At 39.0% G+C, this 15,109-nt stretch overlaps 1 protein-coding gene across 3 annotated transcripts in view; it reads right to left on the bottom strand.

Annotated features, from left to right (window-relative positions):
• FBN1 (fibrillin 1) overlaps positions 1–15,109 on the bottom strand; it is a 225,317-nt gene that overhangs the window by 74,127 nt on the left and 136,081 nt on the right. For all 3 annotated transcript variants that reach the window (XR_013450471.1, XM_036075961.2, XM_078079391.1), the window contains exons 16-24: positions 14,906–15,058; positions 11,222–11,275; positions 9,515–9,640; positions 7,158–7,283; positions 6,552–6,671; positions 6,196–6,333; positions 5,321–5,371; positions 3,608–3,733; positions 1,293–1,520 (exon numbers count right to left, since the gene is read on the bottom strand). Coding sequence is in view for 2 of the 3 variants with exons in the window: in XM_036075961.2 (XP_035931854.1) it covers positions 1,293–1,520; positions 3,608–3,733; positions 5,321–5,371; positions 6,196–6,333; positions 6,552–6,671; positions 7,158–7,283; positions 9,515–9,640; positions 11,222–11,275; positions 14,906–15,058 (1,122 nt within the window). In the remaining variant the exon portion in view is untranslated. The remainder of the gene's footprint in view (positions 1–1,292; positions 1,521–3,607; positions 3,734–5,320; positions 5,372–6,195; positions 6,334–6,551; positions 6,672–7,157; positions 7,284–9,514; positions 9,641–11,221; positions 11,276–14,905; positions 15,059–15,109) is intronic.

Below are 15,109 nucleotides of genomic sequence, written 5' to 3'. Positions count from 1 at the left end.
GATACATACCAAACACTTCAGTATTCGCTGAATGAATGAATGAATAAATATTCTAAACCACTAGCATCTCTACTTAAAGCACACAGAAGATGATTGGAATAGACTGCCCCCAGCAACCAATTGAGAGTATAGTGGATTGAGATATTCATCTGTGTTTCTGATGCTTTCTTGGATACACCTAAAATATAAGAACTTCAAAAAAGATGTCATTTAAAATTGAAATGATTTGTAAATAAATGTATACTATTTAAAATATTTTCTCAAACATGTATACAATTTGAAAATTCTGAAAGTTCTTCTGTGGCAATGGATCGCCACAGCCTTTGGAAAAAAATCATTCAAATTCCTTTGAATTTACTTAAGAGACATTTAAGAGGGTCATCTAGAAACTGTCTCTCTAGACAGAATTTTAATCCGCAGGGCGTCTTGGATCAAACACTCAATACAAAAAAAAAAAAATACACTTTTATGTAAGGATAATTAAACAATATTTATATACTCACTTCCCATTTTTATAAGTTGATTTGGTTGTGAAGTATAATAACTAGGCCCAGACACAATGGGCAACCAAGACAAAAATCTACACCAGGAATATAAGCTGGGCCTCTCCGAAAAATTGGAATTCTCAGAAACCAGTCATGATTTTTCCATATGCTCAAGTAAACAAGTTCTGTATCCTTGTGCATAAAAAGTTAATCAATTTTGGAATTAGATTAAGTCTGGAACTTCTCATTTTTTCACATGAATTTTAGATGATAGCATAATAAACTGAAATAAGGTTTGAAATATCAGAAGTCACTGGAATGTGCTTGCCATCAGAATGACTTTCACTGTTTTTGGACAAAGAGGATCTGCCGCTGGGTTTGTCACGCCATTCACCTCCCCCACGGTACACTCAGGTGAGCTGCCGTGACCTGGATTAAAGCAGCAGAGAAGAGGTGTCTGACAGACTAAAAATTCCCCGAGAAGATATCCTCCTTGTTGATATTTGGCTGAGGGTAGTTTTAAAATCTACTTTAACACTTAACAAGTGGCTAATGGGAGGGGCAACTGGCCTCAGGAAGTCCTGCAAGGTGGGAAAAGAGAACCCGTTCCAGAGTGAACATCTGTCTGCTATAACTCAGAAAGTGAGGAAAGTGTGTGTGTGTGTGTGTGTGTGCGTGTGTGTGTGTGTGTGTGTGTTGACAACTGAGGGATGGCCACGCTGCTGGTAGTCACTGTGACTCTCCTCTTAACAGAACCTCCTCTTGGTCTACAAAGAAGAGCAATCAGCCCACTGAAACCCGTGGTACCTTTGAAGAAAGGTTTTCCGTTTGTAATTTCTTTGGTGGCGAATCCGGGCCCTCTGGGACAGAGCTCATCATACTCCGGCGTGTTTCTCACAGGACACTCCTCGCATTCCTCAGTACCCCAGGCCGCCCCAACGGAGCAGCAACAAACGTCCATGCGGTGGCGGCCGGCAACAGGCAGAGTGCATTCCTCGTCCTCGTACCTCAGGAAGCAGGTTTCCACGCGGATATCTGCCAGATGGAACACAGGGAGGCTGAGAGAGTTACCCTATTTCCACTGCCCCAAACTGCCGGCCAGTTGGGTTAGGCAAGGTACAATGTACATAATAATTTGCTATGTATTTATTGGCTGGAATTCATTATTTTCCTCAAAAGGAGTCCAGGCTTTCTGAGGAGTACTCCCACCTGATAAAAGGCTTTCTTTTCTTTGGCAGCTCCTGTTTATTTGCACCTCCTATTTCTGGAAACTTTCCTTTCGATTTTAGGCATTTTCTGATAATTCTACATAAAGAACGGTATTCGGAGAAATCCCACAGTGCTCTCTGGGGAGATGTTTTCTCCCTGTACAGGCATGCTTCCTACCAATACATGCACTCCATCATGCCTTGACCTCCTCTCTAGCTAAAAGGAAACTGCACTCTTTCTCACTGGAGAACATCGAAGCTAGCTCCAGCACTTTTTCCTCACACCTTCATTTTTGAAGAGGTGCAGTGTTAAATTCCAAAACGAAGAATGCCCTACTTGAGATTGAAGAGGAAAAACAGCAAAGAAAAGCGATTTTCTCCTCTTCTCAAGTATTTCTTTCACTTCTACATGTGCTTATGTGTACATTCTTCTGGGTACACATGGGATACATCTCACCCCAACCCCAAATTCGTGGAATCGTGAGGAAGAGTAGAAGAAGTGATATACCAGATGTCAAGAGACCTGGAACTCAGTCCTGTCCTGCAATGAAGAAGTTGTTTGTTTTAGACAAATTATTAACCCTGACCCTGAATTTCTACATCCATAAAATGATGTTGCACCCATCTCTGAGGGGGTACCGTGAAGCTCAGATAAGATTCTGTGTCTGGAAACTGTAAAGTGTAATTAAAACCTAAGGCATTATCTTCCCTCTCTCTCCTTCACAATGTGGTCATTAACCATTCACCTATGTGCCTGAACATCCTTTAATGTTAGAAAGCTTCCGAAGCCTTCTGGGCAACTTTCCATTCAGGTTGCCTCTAATGAGATATATGGATACCTTTTACATGATTTCTAAATTAAACACTGAAGCATCTCTCAACTGAAGAACCTGGAAGAAGGTTCTCATTAAATGCCAATTCCTCCTAAACAAAAAAAGTGGACTCAAAATGAGATTAACTGACATCCGTGGTTATGAGAAGACTCTCCCCTCTGGATTCCAACTTTTCTACTCCATATTGCTTACATTATAAACCATAAAGCTCTATATTTCAAGTTTTTTTAGTTCTAATTCATAAATGATCCAAATTCCTTAACCTCATCCTACTCTTTTAACCACCTACAGTGGTCCTTCACTAAGGATGCTCTTTAGAGGAATATGGTTTCAGATATACAATGTACCCAAGCATCATTTTCAGGGCCATGGACTCGGAAATGAATGATCCAAGAGACATATTCCCAGCAGGCAGAAGCCAAAGAAGTAGGGTCAGAATCTGTCTGCCAGATGCCACACACATGACTGTGGGATCTCCAACTTGCTGCCAGTAAGAGCCCACAGGGCAGCTTTCTGAGAACTCAGGGTCCAATCTCTTCCATATCAATGCCACTTGGGCTCTCGCAGTTGGCATGGAGAATCCCAACGTGATTAGAAGTGACAGTGGCCCTGGGCTCCTTTAGGTTCACTATTAAGGAATGTGGCACTCTTCACTCACACCCACTAGGGTTTCTTGCAAGGACCTGTCCATCTGGCCAATGGCAAGACATGCCTAGCAGGGATGGGCTACAGTTTCTAATCAAGCAAAATTGTTCTCCCCACCATTCACCTTGTATCCTAGAGTTGGTGGAGGCAGATTTGACCGTTCTGGAATAATGACTGTGATGGTAATGATTTAAAGAATAGTTACACATCAATAAAGAACTAAACATGTTCTCTACTCTTTTTATAAAGAATAAATGAAGAGCTTGAGTAAGGAAGGCTATTTGTCAAGGAACTTACTATGGATCCTAATGGAAATGCTGAATTTGGGATATGTATAACTGTACTTAGAACCAAATATTCACCTTTATCTTACTCACTGAGTTTTTAATAATCTTTAAGAAATGACCATTAGAAAAGTAATGAGCTCAGGATTTACCTAGGCAGATCCTCCCTGTGGCATCCAAAGTCATCCCACTGGGACACTGACATTTAAATGATCCCTTAGAGTTAACGCATAAGCCATTTTTGCATACTCCTGGGAATACTTCACACTCATTTATATCTATGAAGAAAAAAAACAGGAAGTTAAAATATATGCATAACATCATTCTACTTTATTCCATTCATGGAGTCACAATTATTCTCACAACAGAAAAGGCCATTTTGAACCAAATAAGTTCATAAAACCAGTTTGCTTCCAAATAGTTCATGTAGAATTTCTGGGAACTCTAAATAGCAACCATGCTGAGTCCACCTTTTCCCAAAGGTGTGAATTTCTCCATTGGTCTTAAGGAGTAATTTTTGAATTATAGAGGCCGGGAGTTGGTATGAGTTTTTGGGGACAGCCCTGGGTACTACGGACATCTCAGGTAAGGCTCCCAGGAGCCACATAGTTAGCTTTATGAGATCAGATGTCTGGGTATAACAGAAACCTGACCTTTCAAACTAGCAAAGAAGAAACAGCCTGAAGAAAAAAATCCCACTGAGACATATCTGGGGCCAGTCAAAAGAGTGTCTTCTGAGAAATGCTGAAATGTCCCCAGAAAGCGTAAAACTAGTTCTAACTCAGCAATAGCCTCAGACTGTTTGTCAAAGCCTTGGTGGTCCCAGCTTGAGTTAGGGAGAGTCAAAAGATACTCATGTTCATTCATTCATCATTCACCCACTCACTCTCAAATGTACCAGTCCCTCCCAGTTTGCTTAATAGAAAGTAGTATGTTCTCTGCACTTAATTTGGAAAAATATTCACCATCAAGTTAATTCAAAGAAAGGCATTGCCAATGCCAAAAAAGGGGGGGCATTAGCATACGGTGTCTCTATTTAGAAAAAAATAACTTTCCAAGCCACGGATGTTGAAAAAGAAAATATTTGAAATCTTTCCTTCTGAGGAATATAAGTGGGGAGGGGGAAATTTACCTTTTTGGGTTTTTTGTTCTGGCCACTTGTACACCAAAATGTGCGGCTGAGGTCAGATAAGTTATTAACAGTGGGTCTGGACCAGAGAAAGGCCAAAGGATTCAGTCATCATTTGGAAAGCAAGACCTTGGGTGGGGGTTGTAGCGTTCCTCTTTATTTTAGCAGGGAAAAAAAAACTTCATTTCATTCCACATATGGGACTAATTGCTGTTTTTAAAATTTTTCAGCTGCTGTGTCATGTCAGGTTGTATTAGTCATCCTGACCTACGTCTATCTGGGACTCCGTGAGAAAGAATCACAACAAACTGGAGAGAATCCACGTAGACTTTCAAAAATGAGACAATAGAGTATGTCCTTCTGAATCTTCCATGACCATGAAACAAACAAACAAACACACACAAGCCAGGACAAACCAAGAAAAAAATGCAAATTTTACAGCCTCATTGAAAACTTCCATTTTTCTCTTCCTGATAGTATTTTGAAAGTGCAGTTGCTGGAAACCATGGTCAGCCATTTTCAATCACCCTGCCCTGTGGCCACAGTGATCCAACACTGGCAACAGAATATATATGCTTGTGAAATTAACATCTGCTATGTTCTGCAGTCCTCATTACTTCCCTCTCTGCTGCATATTTCTCACTGAGAAGTTACATGACAACTTTATCCAATCCAAGTTCACACAGGCATTCTTCATGCACACCAAAATTTATGGCTTATAAATACACATAAATACCTTCACACTGTGTTCCTTTAATTCTTGAATAGCCTTTGCCACATATGGGATCTGTACAAAAAACAAACAAACAAAAAACAAATTTGAGATAACAATATCCAGACTTTGTACGACATAGTGTAAGAAACACGAAAGAGGACCTGGACATGAATTAGATTTTGTGGCTATGAATAAGTCTAAGATGATAAAGGTTTCTGCGATTGCATAGATGAAGCAGAATGAAATGTCTCCTTGAATTAAGCTCAATTCCTCTGAGAGGTCCTGAAAGACCCAAAGTTCCCCTAAAGATCATGCTAAGGGGGATGACTAAGAAGGAAATTGGCTAGATCTCTCTTTTGCTATCAGCTCTAAAATAGGAATCATATAATATGGTTGAATCCTATAACATGGACATGGAAAATAAAGTCTAGAATTTGAAGATCTCCTGCCCTGCAGCCTTCAGACTATATATTCATATACCCAAACATTGAATCAACAAAATCATCAGCAAAGCTCTCAAACCTCAGTTTTGCAACAGATTAGAAGTTAAGTCATGAATACTGGTTCCTTTACATCAGTCCATTTTTTGGAAGATAATCTGTGCCTATAAAAAGCTCAGAACCCCTAATCATGAGGTTCCAAGAGAGCCCACAGGAGTTGCTGATCTAGGAAAGCAACACCAGGGTAGAAAACAATAACCCAATCACCAAATCACATGAAATTACTGTCCTTGACACTTCTCTTTGTTCCCTATTCAGCAATATGTTTCATCAAGGTCATCCGAATTAAATCTAGAATTCCTAGATGAACCTAAATAAACGAAGTACTGGGTTTCCCCTTTCTAAGCAAAGTGACCAGTGGGATGGGCCCAGAGCCACAGTGCCTCTCTCTCTTACCAACTTGGCATAGGGTGCACGGGCTCCCCCAGGCAGCACCGAGGGATGAACAGCACTGGGACTTTAAGGTGGCTCCATTGATGTTGATCTCACACCGCCCATCGATGACAGTCTGCCAGCAAGTGCCTTTGATGGTTTCTGCAGGGAGGTAGGAGACGATGTTTAATAGATACTTAATAGAATCTATGTAAAAAATTCAAACGTGCATTGGAATTACAGCAAGAATGACACGTGAAGCAAGTGATAATGTTGAAACAAAATAAAATTTTGTTCATCCCTACTTAAACTATTTTGCAATAAACTCTTTCGCATTAAAAGTGGACATTAAATACAGTACTGATCAGCAAGATAAATACCTATGCAGATAGTTTTTGTTGGATCCAGAGTACTTTCAGAAGAACATTCACAAATAAAAGAGCCCGGGCTGTTCTTGCAGACTCCATTAATGCAAGGACTTGATTCACATTCATCGATGTCTGAAACAAAAACAGGTCCACATTACTGCTAAAAACTAGTCTTGCTCATGAAAGGATATTTAAACTTTGGCCTCAATTGCTACCACATATTCTTTATTAGATAGTAGAGCTGGCCTAGATTTCTTTCTAGACTAGATGGAATGTCAAAACTAATACTTGAGCATATATCCCTCTAGCACAGAATCTGGCATACGGCTGAATCTTTTTATTCAGAAAATCTGGAGCAAACATGAAGTGTGATCTCCGAATTACTAACTATGTGATATTTTCTTCATCTTTCAAGTGATGGCAAATAAAATGCCAACTGTAGCTAAGTACCATCAGTATCTTCCAAAGCGCATGCAAGTGTCATTTAGGACCACAGAATCTCAATTACAATGACATACGTGTCTAAAATAGAGGTGACTCTAACTTATTTTCATGGTTTTTCAGTAGCATACCAAAAGACAGTAAAGTACGTAATATAAGAAGAAAAACACAATTTACCTTCACAGGTTTTTAGGTCAGGTTTGTAGATAAATCCCTTGGGGCAGGTACAAACAAAACTTCCCGGAGTGTTTCTACATTGTCCGTTGTCACAAAGTAGACTGTTCAATACACATTCATTAATATCTGGAAAACCAACAAACATGAACTTTTGGAGGAGCTCATTCCTTGCATGCAATTTCTGTTTTTTCAGGTTAAGATTTAAGGTCATATGATATGATTAACTCAAGCAAACAGGCACAACTCCCCTACCATTGTTTTTTGCCTAACTTACCTAACTTGAAGAAAATAAGGGCTTCATCTGATTATTTTTACTAGGTGTCTACAAAGTCTAAAGTCACCAGATACTATGCAATTCACTTTCCTTAACAGGAACCTGGATTTGCTGGAAATCATTAATCTTCATATAACTGTTCATTGTGTCAGAATTAAAAGAACTAATCCTACTGATTTAAGGAACTAAACAAATATTTAGAAAGTATGGCCCATCTTGGATATGTGTTAGTTCCAGGATGGGTGTTTCTTCTTTAGAATAACTGAAATGGCCTCCGGTTGTGTTTACAGGGTATGAAGCGATCTGTAGAGTTTATAATTCTCACAAGGAATTTCAGACTTGAGATTCAGAGAGCCCAGAAAAACTCCTTACTTTCAGGTGAATAATAGGTCTGTCTGATGCAAAATCTAAGTTTTGATATGTGTTACTTAGGTAATTCAGAAAGTGTGGAACTTCAACAGCTTGTTACATACAGTTGGGCTAAAGTATATTACACAACCCACAGAAGAGGCTTTATGTCCACAAGGAGTTTTTTACACATCGTGAAATTCTGTTTAGATCATTATTTGACAATCTAGTAGCCCTAAAATAAAGGATACACAAATTCAGCACCGGAGAGCTGCTTAGGTTCACAGTAGTAAATATATTTAAATTAGCAGTATACTTATAAAGTACTTAAAATATGGAAAATTAAGTATAGAGTTATATTACTATATAAGGAAACAACACGGTGAGAATTCTCTCAAAATGATATAGGGAATGCTAACGCTTCCCGAAAGAGTCAATATTACAATCCTTAAACTTTGATGATGTCACAAGGATCTGGAACCTTAAAGTGAGGAATTGATGATTAAGATAAAAAGTAGCCACTACCTGGAATCCTATGGCTGTGGTGGATCTTTGATTCCTCATTTTATATTTCTAAACATAATCTGGAATATGAACATACTTCTGACCTGATGATAATCAGTTCAACTTTGGAGTACATACTAATGCATTGAAGGAAAAATCCCTATTGCCTCCCAAACTCTCCCTTTTGCTTCAAATGGGGTGATTTGTGGATGAAGCTAAAACATCTTTGTGTCCTTCTGGGCCTGTTCAGATAAATGATGATTTTTGTCTGCCGAAGAGAAGGGGCTCTTACAGAAAAATGAAATAGTAGAACTTGTTTTGAGTTTAATCTAGTTTGAAAATACCATGTGCAATCAAATCACAACTATGCTCCCAAAAAAGAAGCCTTAAAATTAAGGGTGTGAGAGAGGAAGAATTCATTTCTCAAAAGTCAGTGTATCACTGCACTATAGAATGGACAGTACGTTTCAGAAAGTACTAGTGTAGGCAACTGGAGAAAGTTGAAAAAAAATAACGGTGCCTATGTTGATCATTTTATTCCCAAAGTTTTGTTGTTGTTTTGTTTTGTTTAGTTACTGGCTGGTACTTTCATTAATGTTTGTTAAAGCATCAAATATGGTGTTTGCTTGGGGCACCTGGGTGGCTCAGTTGGTTAAGCATCTGGGCTCAGGTCATGATCCCAGGTTCCTGGGATGGAGCCCTGCGTCCTGGTCTTAGGGCTTCCCAATCAGCAGGGAGCCTGCTTCTCCCTCTCCCTCAGCCCTCCTCCCCTCTGACACGTGCTTGCTCTCTCTCACGCTCCCTCTCTCTAATAAATAAATAAAATCTTTAAAAAAATATGGTGTTTGCTAAACTTAACAGAGAACAGTTATTACTGAAAATAAGCTGGGTTTTCTTTGATTAAACCTAATAAATGGTTGGGAGAAGAGTTGCCTCTCTCGGTAAAAATAGGGATGCCTTTGTAGACACATGAGAACGTCTCACAATCTGTATTTTATACATCTAAGGAGCTTCTCTTTTTTGGAGTGAACATGACACATGACTACTTATAAATTACCAGGATTCAGGTATGTAAATTTTAATCAAGACATGTATGTGCCATGCTGACACTCAAAGTGAAGGTCATTCATTTGCCCAGTCCTTTAGGCTACGTGAAAGCAGTTTCCTCCAAGCAACAAAGAAAGAATGCATGATGCATGAGATGTCTTAGGAAACAGGTGAAACTTCTTACCAACACAGTTTTTCCCAGATGAATCCACTTCATATCCTGAATTGCATATGCATTTGTAGGTCCCACGGAGATTTTCACAAATTCCATTTGGACAGATATCTGGATCTAGCGCACATTCATTTATATCTGCACCACCAGAAAAAAGGTTCAGTATCAATAACATTCTAAAGTAAAGGTCAAAGAACTGTCAAAGAAAAATAACATTACAAGAAATGTAACAACTTTAGAACCTGGTAAAAATAAAGTTTCACTTAGATGAGAAAGCTTGATCACTGTTTCTTACTACAAGATGTTCTGACTCAAATCTTCCTTCCACTAGTCCTTGAGAGGAACTTGGCATTTGAACTGGAACTACAAGATTACCAATCCTTAATCAGGCTGAAGGAGAACCCCTGGTCTTCTTCTGGCTCAAACATCAAGATGGAAAAGTAGATCACCACAGAGCCCCAGTCCCTACAACCAGTCTCCCTGCCTCCAGCCTATCCCTCTTTAAGGTACCTTCCACAGTGCCATCAGACTTATCTTAAAAATAAGATGACTGTGTCATTCTCATGGTTCAAACTTTTGTAGGTTCAACACTATCGTCAAGATTAAATTAAAATATGAACTCTGTTTATTTACTTTAAATTTCTCATTCTTCCATGAACATATAATGCCCTTTTGCTCTGTGTCAGGAATGTCTGGAGCCAGGCCTATTCATTGGTCCAAAGCCCATTCAAACACCACCTGGTCTGGAAAAGCTTCTGCTGCTCAGCCCAGATGAGGCTGGGTCCTCCCTCTGCTGTGTGCCCACAGACTGAGGAGAGCTCTATGGTCAAGGGTGATGCAGAATGACAATCAGTGAATGGCTAGTCTCAAATCTTCTATAAGTCAGGGTTAACATGTTTTTCCTTCTCTGGGTCCCTATCACAACTTTATTTATTCCCCACGAACTCTTTATTCATTATAAATTTCTTTACCTCTCCTCTTTCCCCCAAATATCTCTTCTCCACCTTCATCCACACATAATGATGAAATTAATCATGAGAATGAACTGACAATCAATTCCGACTACTTTTTTTCTAGAACTGTCCTGAATTGAATCATTTAGTTTTATATTAATAAAATCTATTTTCACACTTGTTCCAACTCTCCCTTTTAACTTTAATTCTTTTATGGTACCAATATTTCTCTAGTTCTAAGCCCTACACTTAAATATTTCATTCTCTTCAAACTCAGTTAATTGCTATCACTGCTTGCTACAAAATATAAGATAGCTCCCTATTGACATCTTATACGGACCCAATACTTGGCAGTCAATAAATCATTCAAAATGTGAATGGATAACAATTCAACTGAGCCCATAACCCTGAATTGTACTTGATTGTGGAAGAGCCAAAGGAGGACCAGACTGCCTCTTTCTTATGAATGAGATGCCACAGTCATTGCATCTCATCTGCAGTCCTCCACTGACCGCCCTGGGAGAGCACCCACCCCTACAGTACCAAGCCCCACACCCAAACCCAGCAATCCCAGGACACAGTGTACCATAGTTGCTCTGCCCCTGGGGGCCTCTAGGGGTCCCAGGTACATAATGCAGTGATGGCCAGAGAAGGGGTCAGACCTCCTCTGGTCTGGTGTAAAGGGACCAACTGGAAACCCACAGGAATGCCCAGTACTGCGGCTTCTGCACATGCTGAAAGAAGTGAATTTCAAACAAGTCCTTACCACTGCCTGCTGATGTCATTCCTGGCCCACTGCTGCAGAGCGCTTGATATTCCGCTGTAATAAATTAACAGATAGTAAATGATTCCCTTGTTTGGAGAACAGGTCGATCCTGTACTTGGCTTTGCACACATCATTTCCTCCTAAGTGAGTGGAACCGAAATAAAGTGGTAACAGAAAAAGGAGGCATCTCCTGAGGGAGTCACTGGTACACCCAGCTCCCATTTTAAAGGCTCCGCATCACTGTGGAAAATGACCTTAAAGGACATAGGCACGTTATAGCAATTCCTTGTGCAAAGCGCTTTCGGAAAAGGTGTTTTTCCTACAATTTGATTTTGTTCACCAGGGAACACTTTACACTTACAGTGAAATGCGCCTGTTAAAATGTGGTTTCTTAACTGTTAATAAAACTTTCTCCCACCGTCTTGGGAATAATTTTGTTTCTTAGTGTGAACAGTTTTTTTTTTTTTTAATACAATCAAGTTCTTAACATTTTCTCATTTCTCTCTGCAAATTCTCTAGCCTCCACTCAGAAGAAAAACAAAAGTATCTGCCTTTGCATTTAAGTGTATTTTTAAAGCTCATATTCATCAGGATACTAGATTCATTCTATATGATAAATCCATAGGCAAAGTATTGCATAATGTTAAAACTGAGATCTTAATAAGAAATCAAGTTATACAGAATATGTTCCCAAATTCTGATGGAATCAGATTTCTATTTCCTAAAACTGATGCAATGTTTCACATACGATTCCAACAATATTTAGGCGAACATAAGAGTGAATGATGAAAATGGCGAACTAACGGGAATCACACTTTATCCAAAACAAACTAAAGTGTCCCCTTAGTTGCCCACAGTTTCTGGCAACCACAGAGTCTCATGGTCAAATGCAAATCATTTGTGCTTAAGTGGCAGGGGAACTGGATATTAGGAACAGGCCTTTTTACTGAGGCCAACCACACCTCACTGCTAAGAATCAAATAGCTCTTACACTTCTGCATGCTAGAAAACTGTATTCCTGATGACAGTGAATGAAAAGGAGTTACACAGATTAAAAAAAAAAAAAAAAGGAAGTTTGAATCCCTCAGAGCCTCCGCCTCCGTGCAAATGTAAATTTGAGAAAAGTGGTGAAATCCCTTAATTTTTAAATCCTGCTTAATGGGACCATAAAATGAACAGTTGGGAAAGTGGCTGCCATTGCGTGTGTTTGAAAGCCTGGGACTAGAAGCAAAAAGAAATGCATTGTCATTATTCTCTCACATCAGCAATTAATTAAAACATTTTTGAAGTACTGTAAGCAACAAAGTAGGAAAGACAATATCATGCCAGTTTTGCAGAAAGCAGTTTTACAGTTAGTGCTGAATTAGTTGATGCCTGGCCTAAGTGGAAGCAAATTATTGTCACTGTTCTTTTCCATTTGGGTAGAATCTGGTCCTAGACTATCCTCTGCAGTCAGTGAATTCGGGTCAGCATTGGTTTGAATGCTGATGACAATGCTTATTGGGAGCAAGCCCTTTCCCTCTGTTAGTTTCCCCTTCTATAAACTGGAGACAAGAATACCCAACTCACATGACACTTATAAGGATTTCACAAGAGAACATGGAAAGTGCTCAACACAGCTCCTCGCACAGCTCATACGTTTAATAAATGGTAGGTGCTGCTGAGCTAGCTAATTCACTGTTGTGCCACAGAGACGTGGGTATGGGGACATATGAGAAAATTCCTAATACTTACACTTCAGTGGGTTTAACTGACTGATTCTTGCAAGGAGTAAATGCTCAGCAGCCAGGGAGAAATATCTTCATAGATAGCTCCCTTGGCTTCCTTCCAGAGCACAGAGATGGACTTTAGATGTGATGGGTTGGAGTTTCTCATTAGATTGGCTAAAGAAGGAATCTTCTGAATATTTTCAGTACCTCTTAAAATCTCCCCTCTTTCCTGAAATAAGGGATACTCTACACTTAGATCCTTCACGATTTGGCATTTTCATCTACCAAAGAGGCAGAGAAACCAAATGGAATGAAACCACGTCCACAGGTAGACCTCTTCTGTGCAAGTGCTCAAATACAAAACAGAAGCTAGTGGGGCTGGGCTTCAAATTTAACCCTCCTTCAGCTTTATTGCTTAAAGAAATCTGGTCTCTTTTAGTCATCTTTTTATAAGATTACTTCATTTTCTGAGGTATCATAAGAATTCTTTGGATGCACTTGGTCCAGAAGAAAATGTAAAAACAAAGAACTCTATGCACCAAGGGTCCTAGATTCTAAGTTTTGGTTTTTCCACTTACTGAAGATGTAAACAAATCATCTATACTCTTGTGTGCCAGTTTTCATGATACTCATCTGTCTTGTAAATTCAAAGTGCGTAACAAAAGTATAAGAAAAGTACTTTGAAAAGTTAAAGTAACATACAAAAGGATAGTATTGATGATATACGACTATAAAGTTATATGGAGGTATCTTTGTTGGATAGGATTATATTTGACATTATAAAATTGAAGTATTGTTGTGAGCATGAATTGAACTAATCAGTAATCATATATAAAATGGTAATTTGTGAAATTAATCAGCCAGAATAAAGCTTTCCCCTTTAACCGGCATCCCTCATTTCTTTTAAAGACTTCCATTTAACTTTCTCTAACTTCTCATATTTTAATTTCTAACTCTCTAATTTCAACTATTATCACTTTCAAAATGTCAAATGTTTAAAAATTGTAAGTTAATCTTTAATTGATTGTATCTAGGCCAGAAATGAACTAATTGGATCCTAGAGGTAAACCAACCAATCAGAACTACATGTTTTCAATATTAGATCTAACTCTATTTTAGAACACTGAAAGGAAACTCCCAAGTTTCCAAATGTTGACAGTTTATTGCTTTAGTTTCAATAAACTATTTTTGCCTTACAGATAGAAACAATTTACACCTGGAGAGGATCTTCTGGATTACCTAAGATAATTCATTTTATAGATGAGAAAACTAAGGATCCCTTTTCCATATTATTCTATTTTATAATTGTTTACTATTGTAAGCCATCTCAAATCCTTTTGAAAGTAGGTGAGCAAAATTCCTAAATAAACAAAAACCTACAATGAACTGAACCCCCCCAATTAAGTAATTTGTCTGCCGGTGGCTGGGAAGAATTCTGACTCACCAATCAGTTTTCTTTTCATTATGCCATGTCACTTCAAATTGAGAAAAATACTTTTTCCCTAGGGTTGAATAAAATCATTTAGGAGAAGCACACCTAAATCAACATGAGGGATTTGAACAAAATTCACACACGGCCTTTTGGTAAAAAGCTGGAAATATTCAGGTAATCTGAAAATTATTTACTTTTACACTCTGTAAAATTCTGCTTTTATAATAGTTCCTGCAAAATGCAAACATTGTGAAACTACTTTAGAAAACAAGGCAAGCTGCATGAATTCCAAAGAGCATGAGTATTATTAAGGTGGAGGAGTTGGGATGGGGGTTCCAAACATGCTGTCGATTCCCAATGACCATTAGGATTGGGTGAGTAATGTGTGATCAAACCCTGAGTAGCCCTGCCAAGATCCCAGGAAGGTATATGATGTATCTGGAGAGCATAACATCATCTCTCCCTGTGACTTCCATAAATGCAAAGACTGCAGAGGGAGGCGGGAGGCTAGTAGTACAAGGGCATCCCCATGACACCACATACCTGAATTCTGTGCAGGACACGGTTGGCAAGGTTCCCCAAATGCATACTCAGTGTTGGCACAACAGCATTCAGATTTTGTAACGGCACCAAACAAGGGTTTGACACACTGGCCTCTCTTGTATCCACCATAGCATGTGCTCCGCATGTGTGTGTCTAAACAGGAAGAAGCATCTGTCATCACACTATCACTTCAAACAGATGAGA

Source organism: Halichoerus grypus, chromosome 8 (genome assembly GCF_964656455.1).
Source record: "Halichoerus grypus chromosome 8, mHalGry1.hap1.1, whole genome shotgun sequence".
Lineage (NCBI taxonomy): Eukaryota > Metazoa > Chordata > Mammalia > Carnivora > Phocidae > Halichoerus > Halichoerus grypus.
Note: the sequence above shows the minus strand (reverse complement) of the source record. Positions and strands in the feature narration are given on the sequence as shown.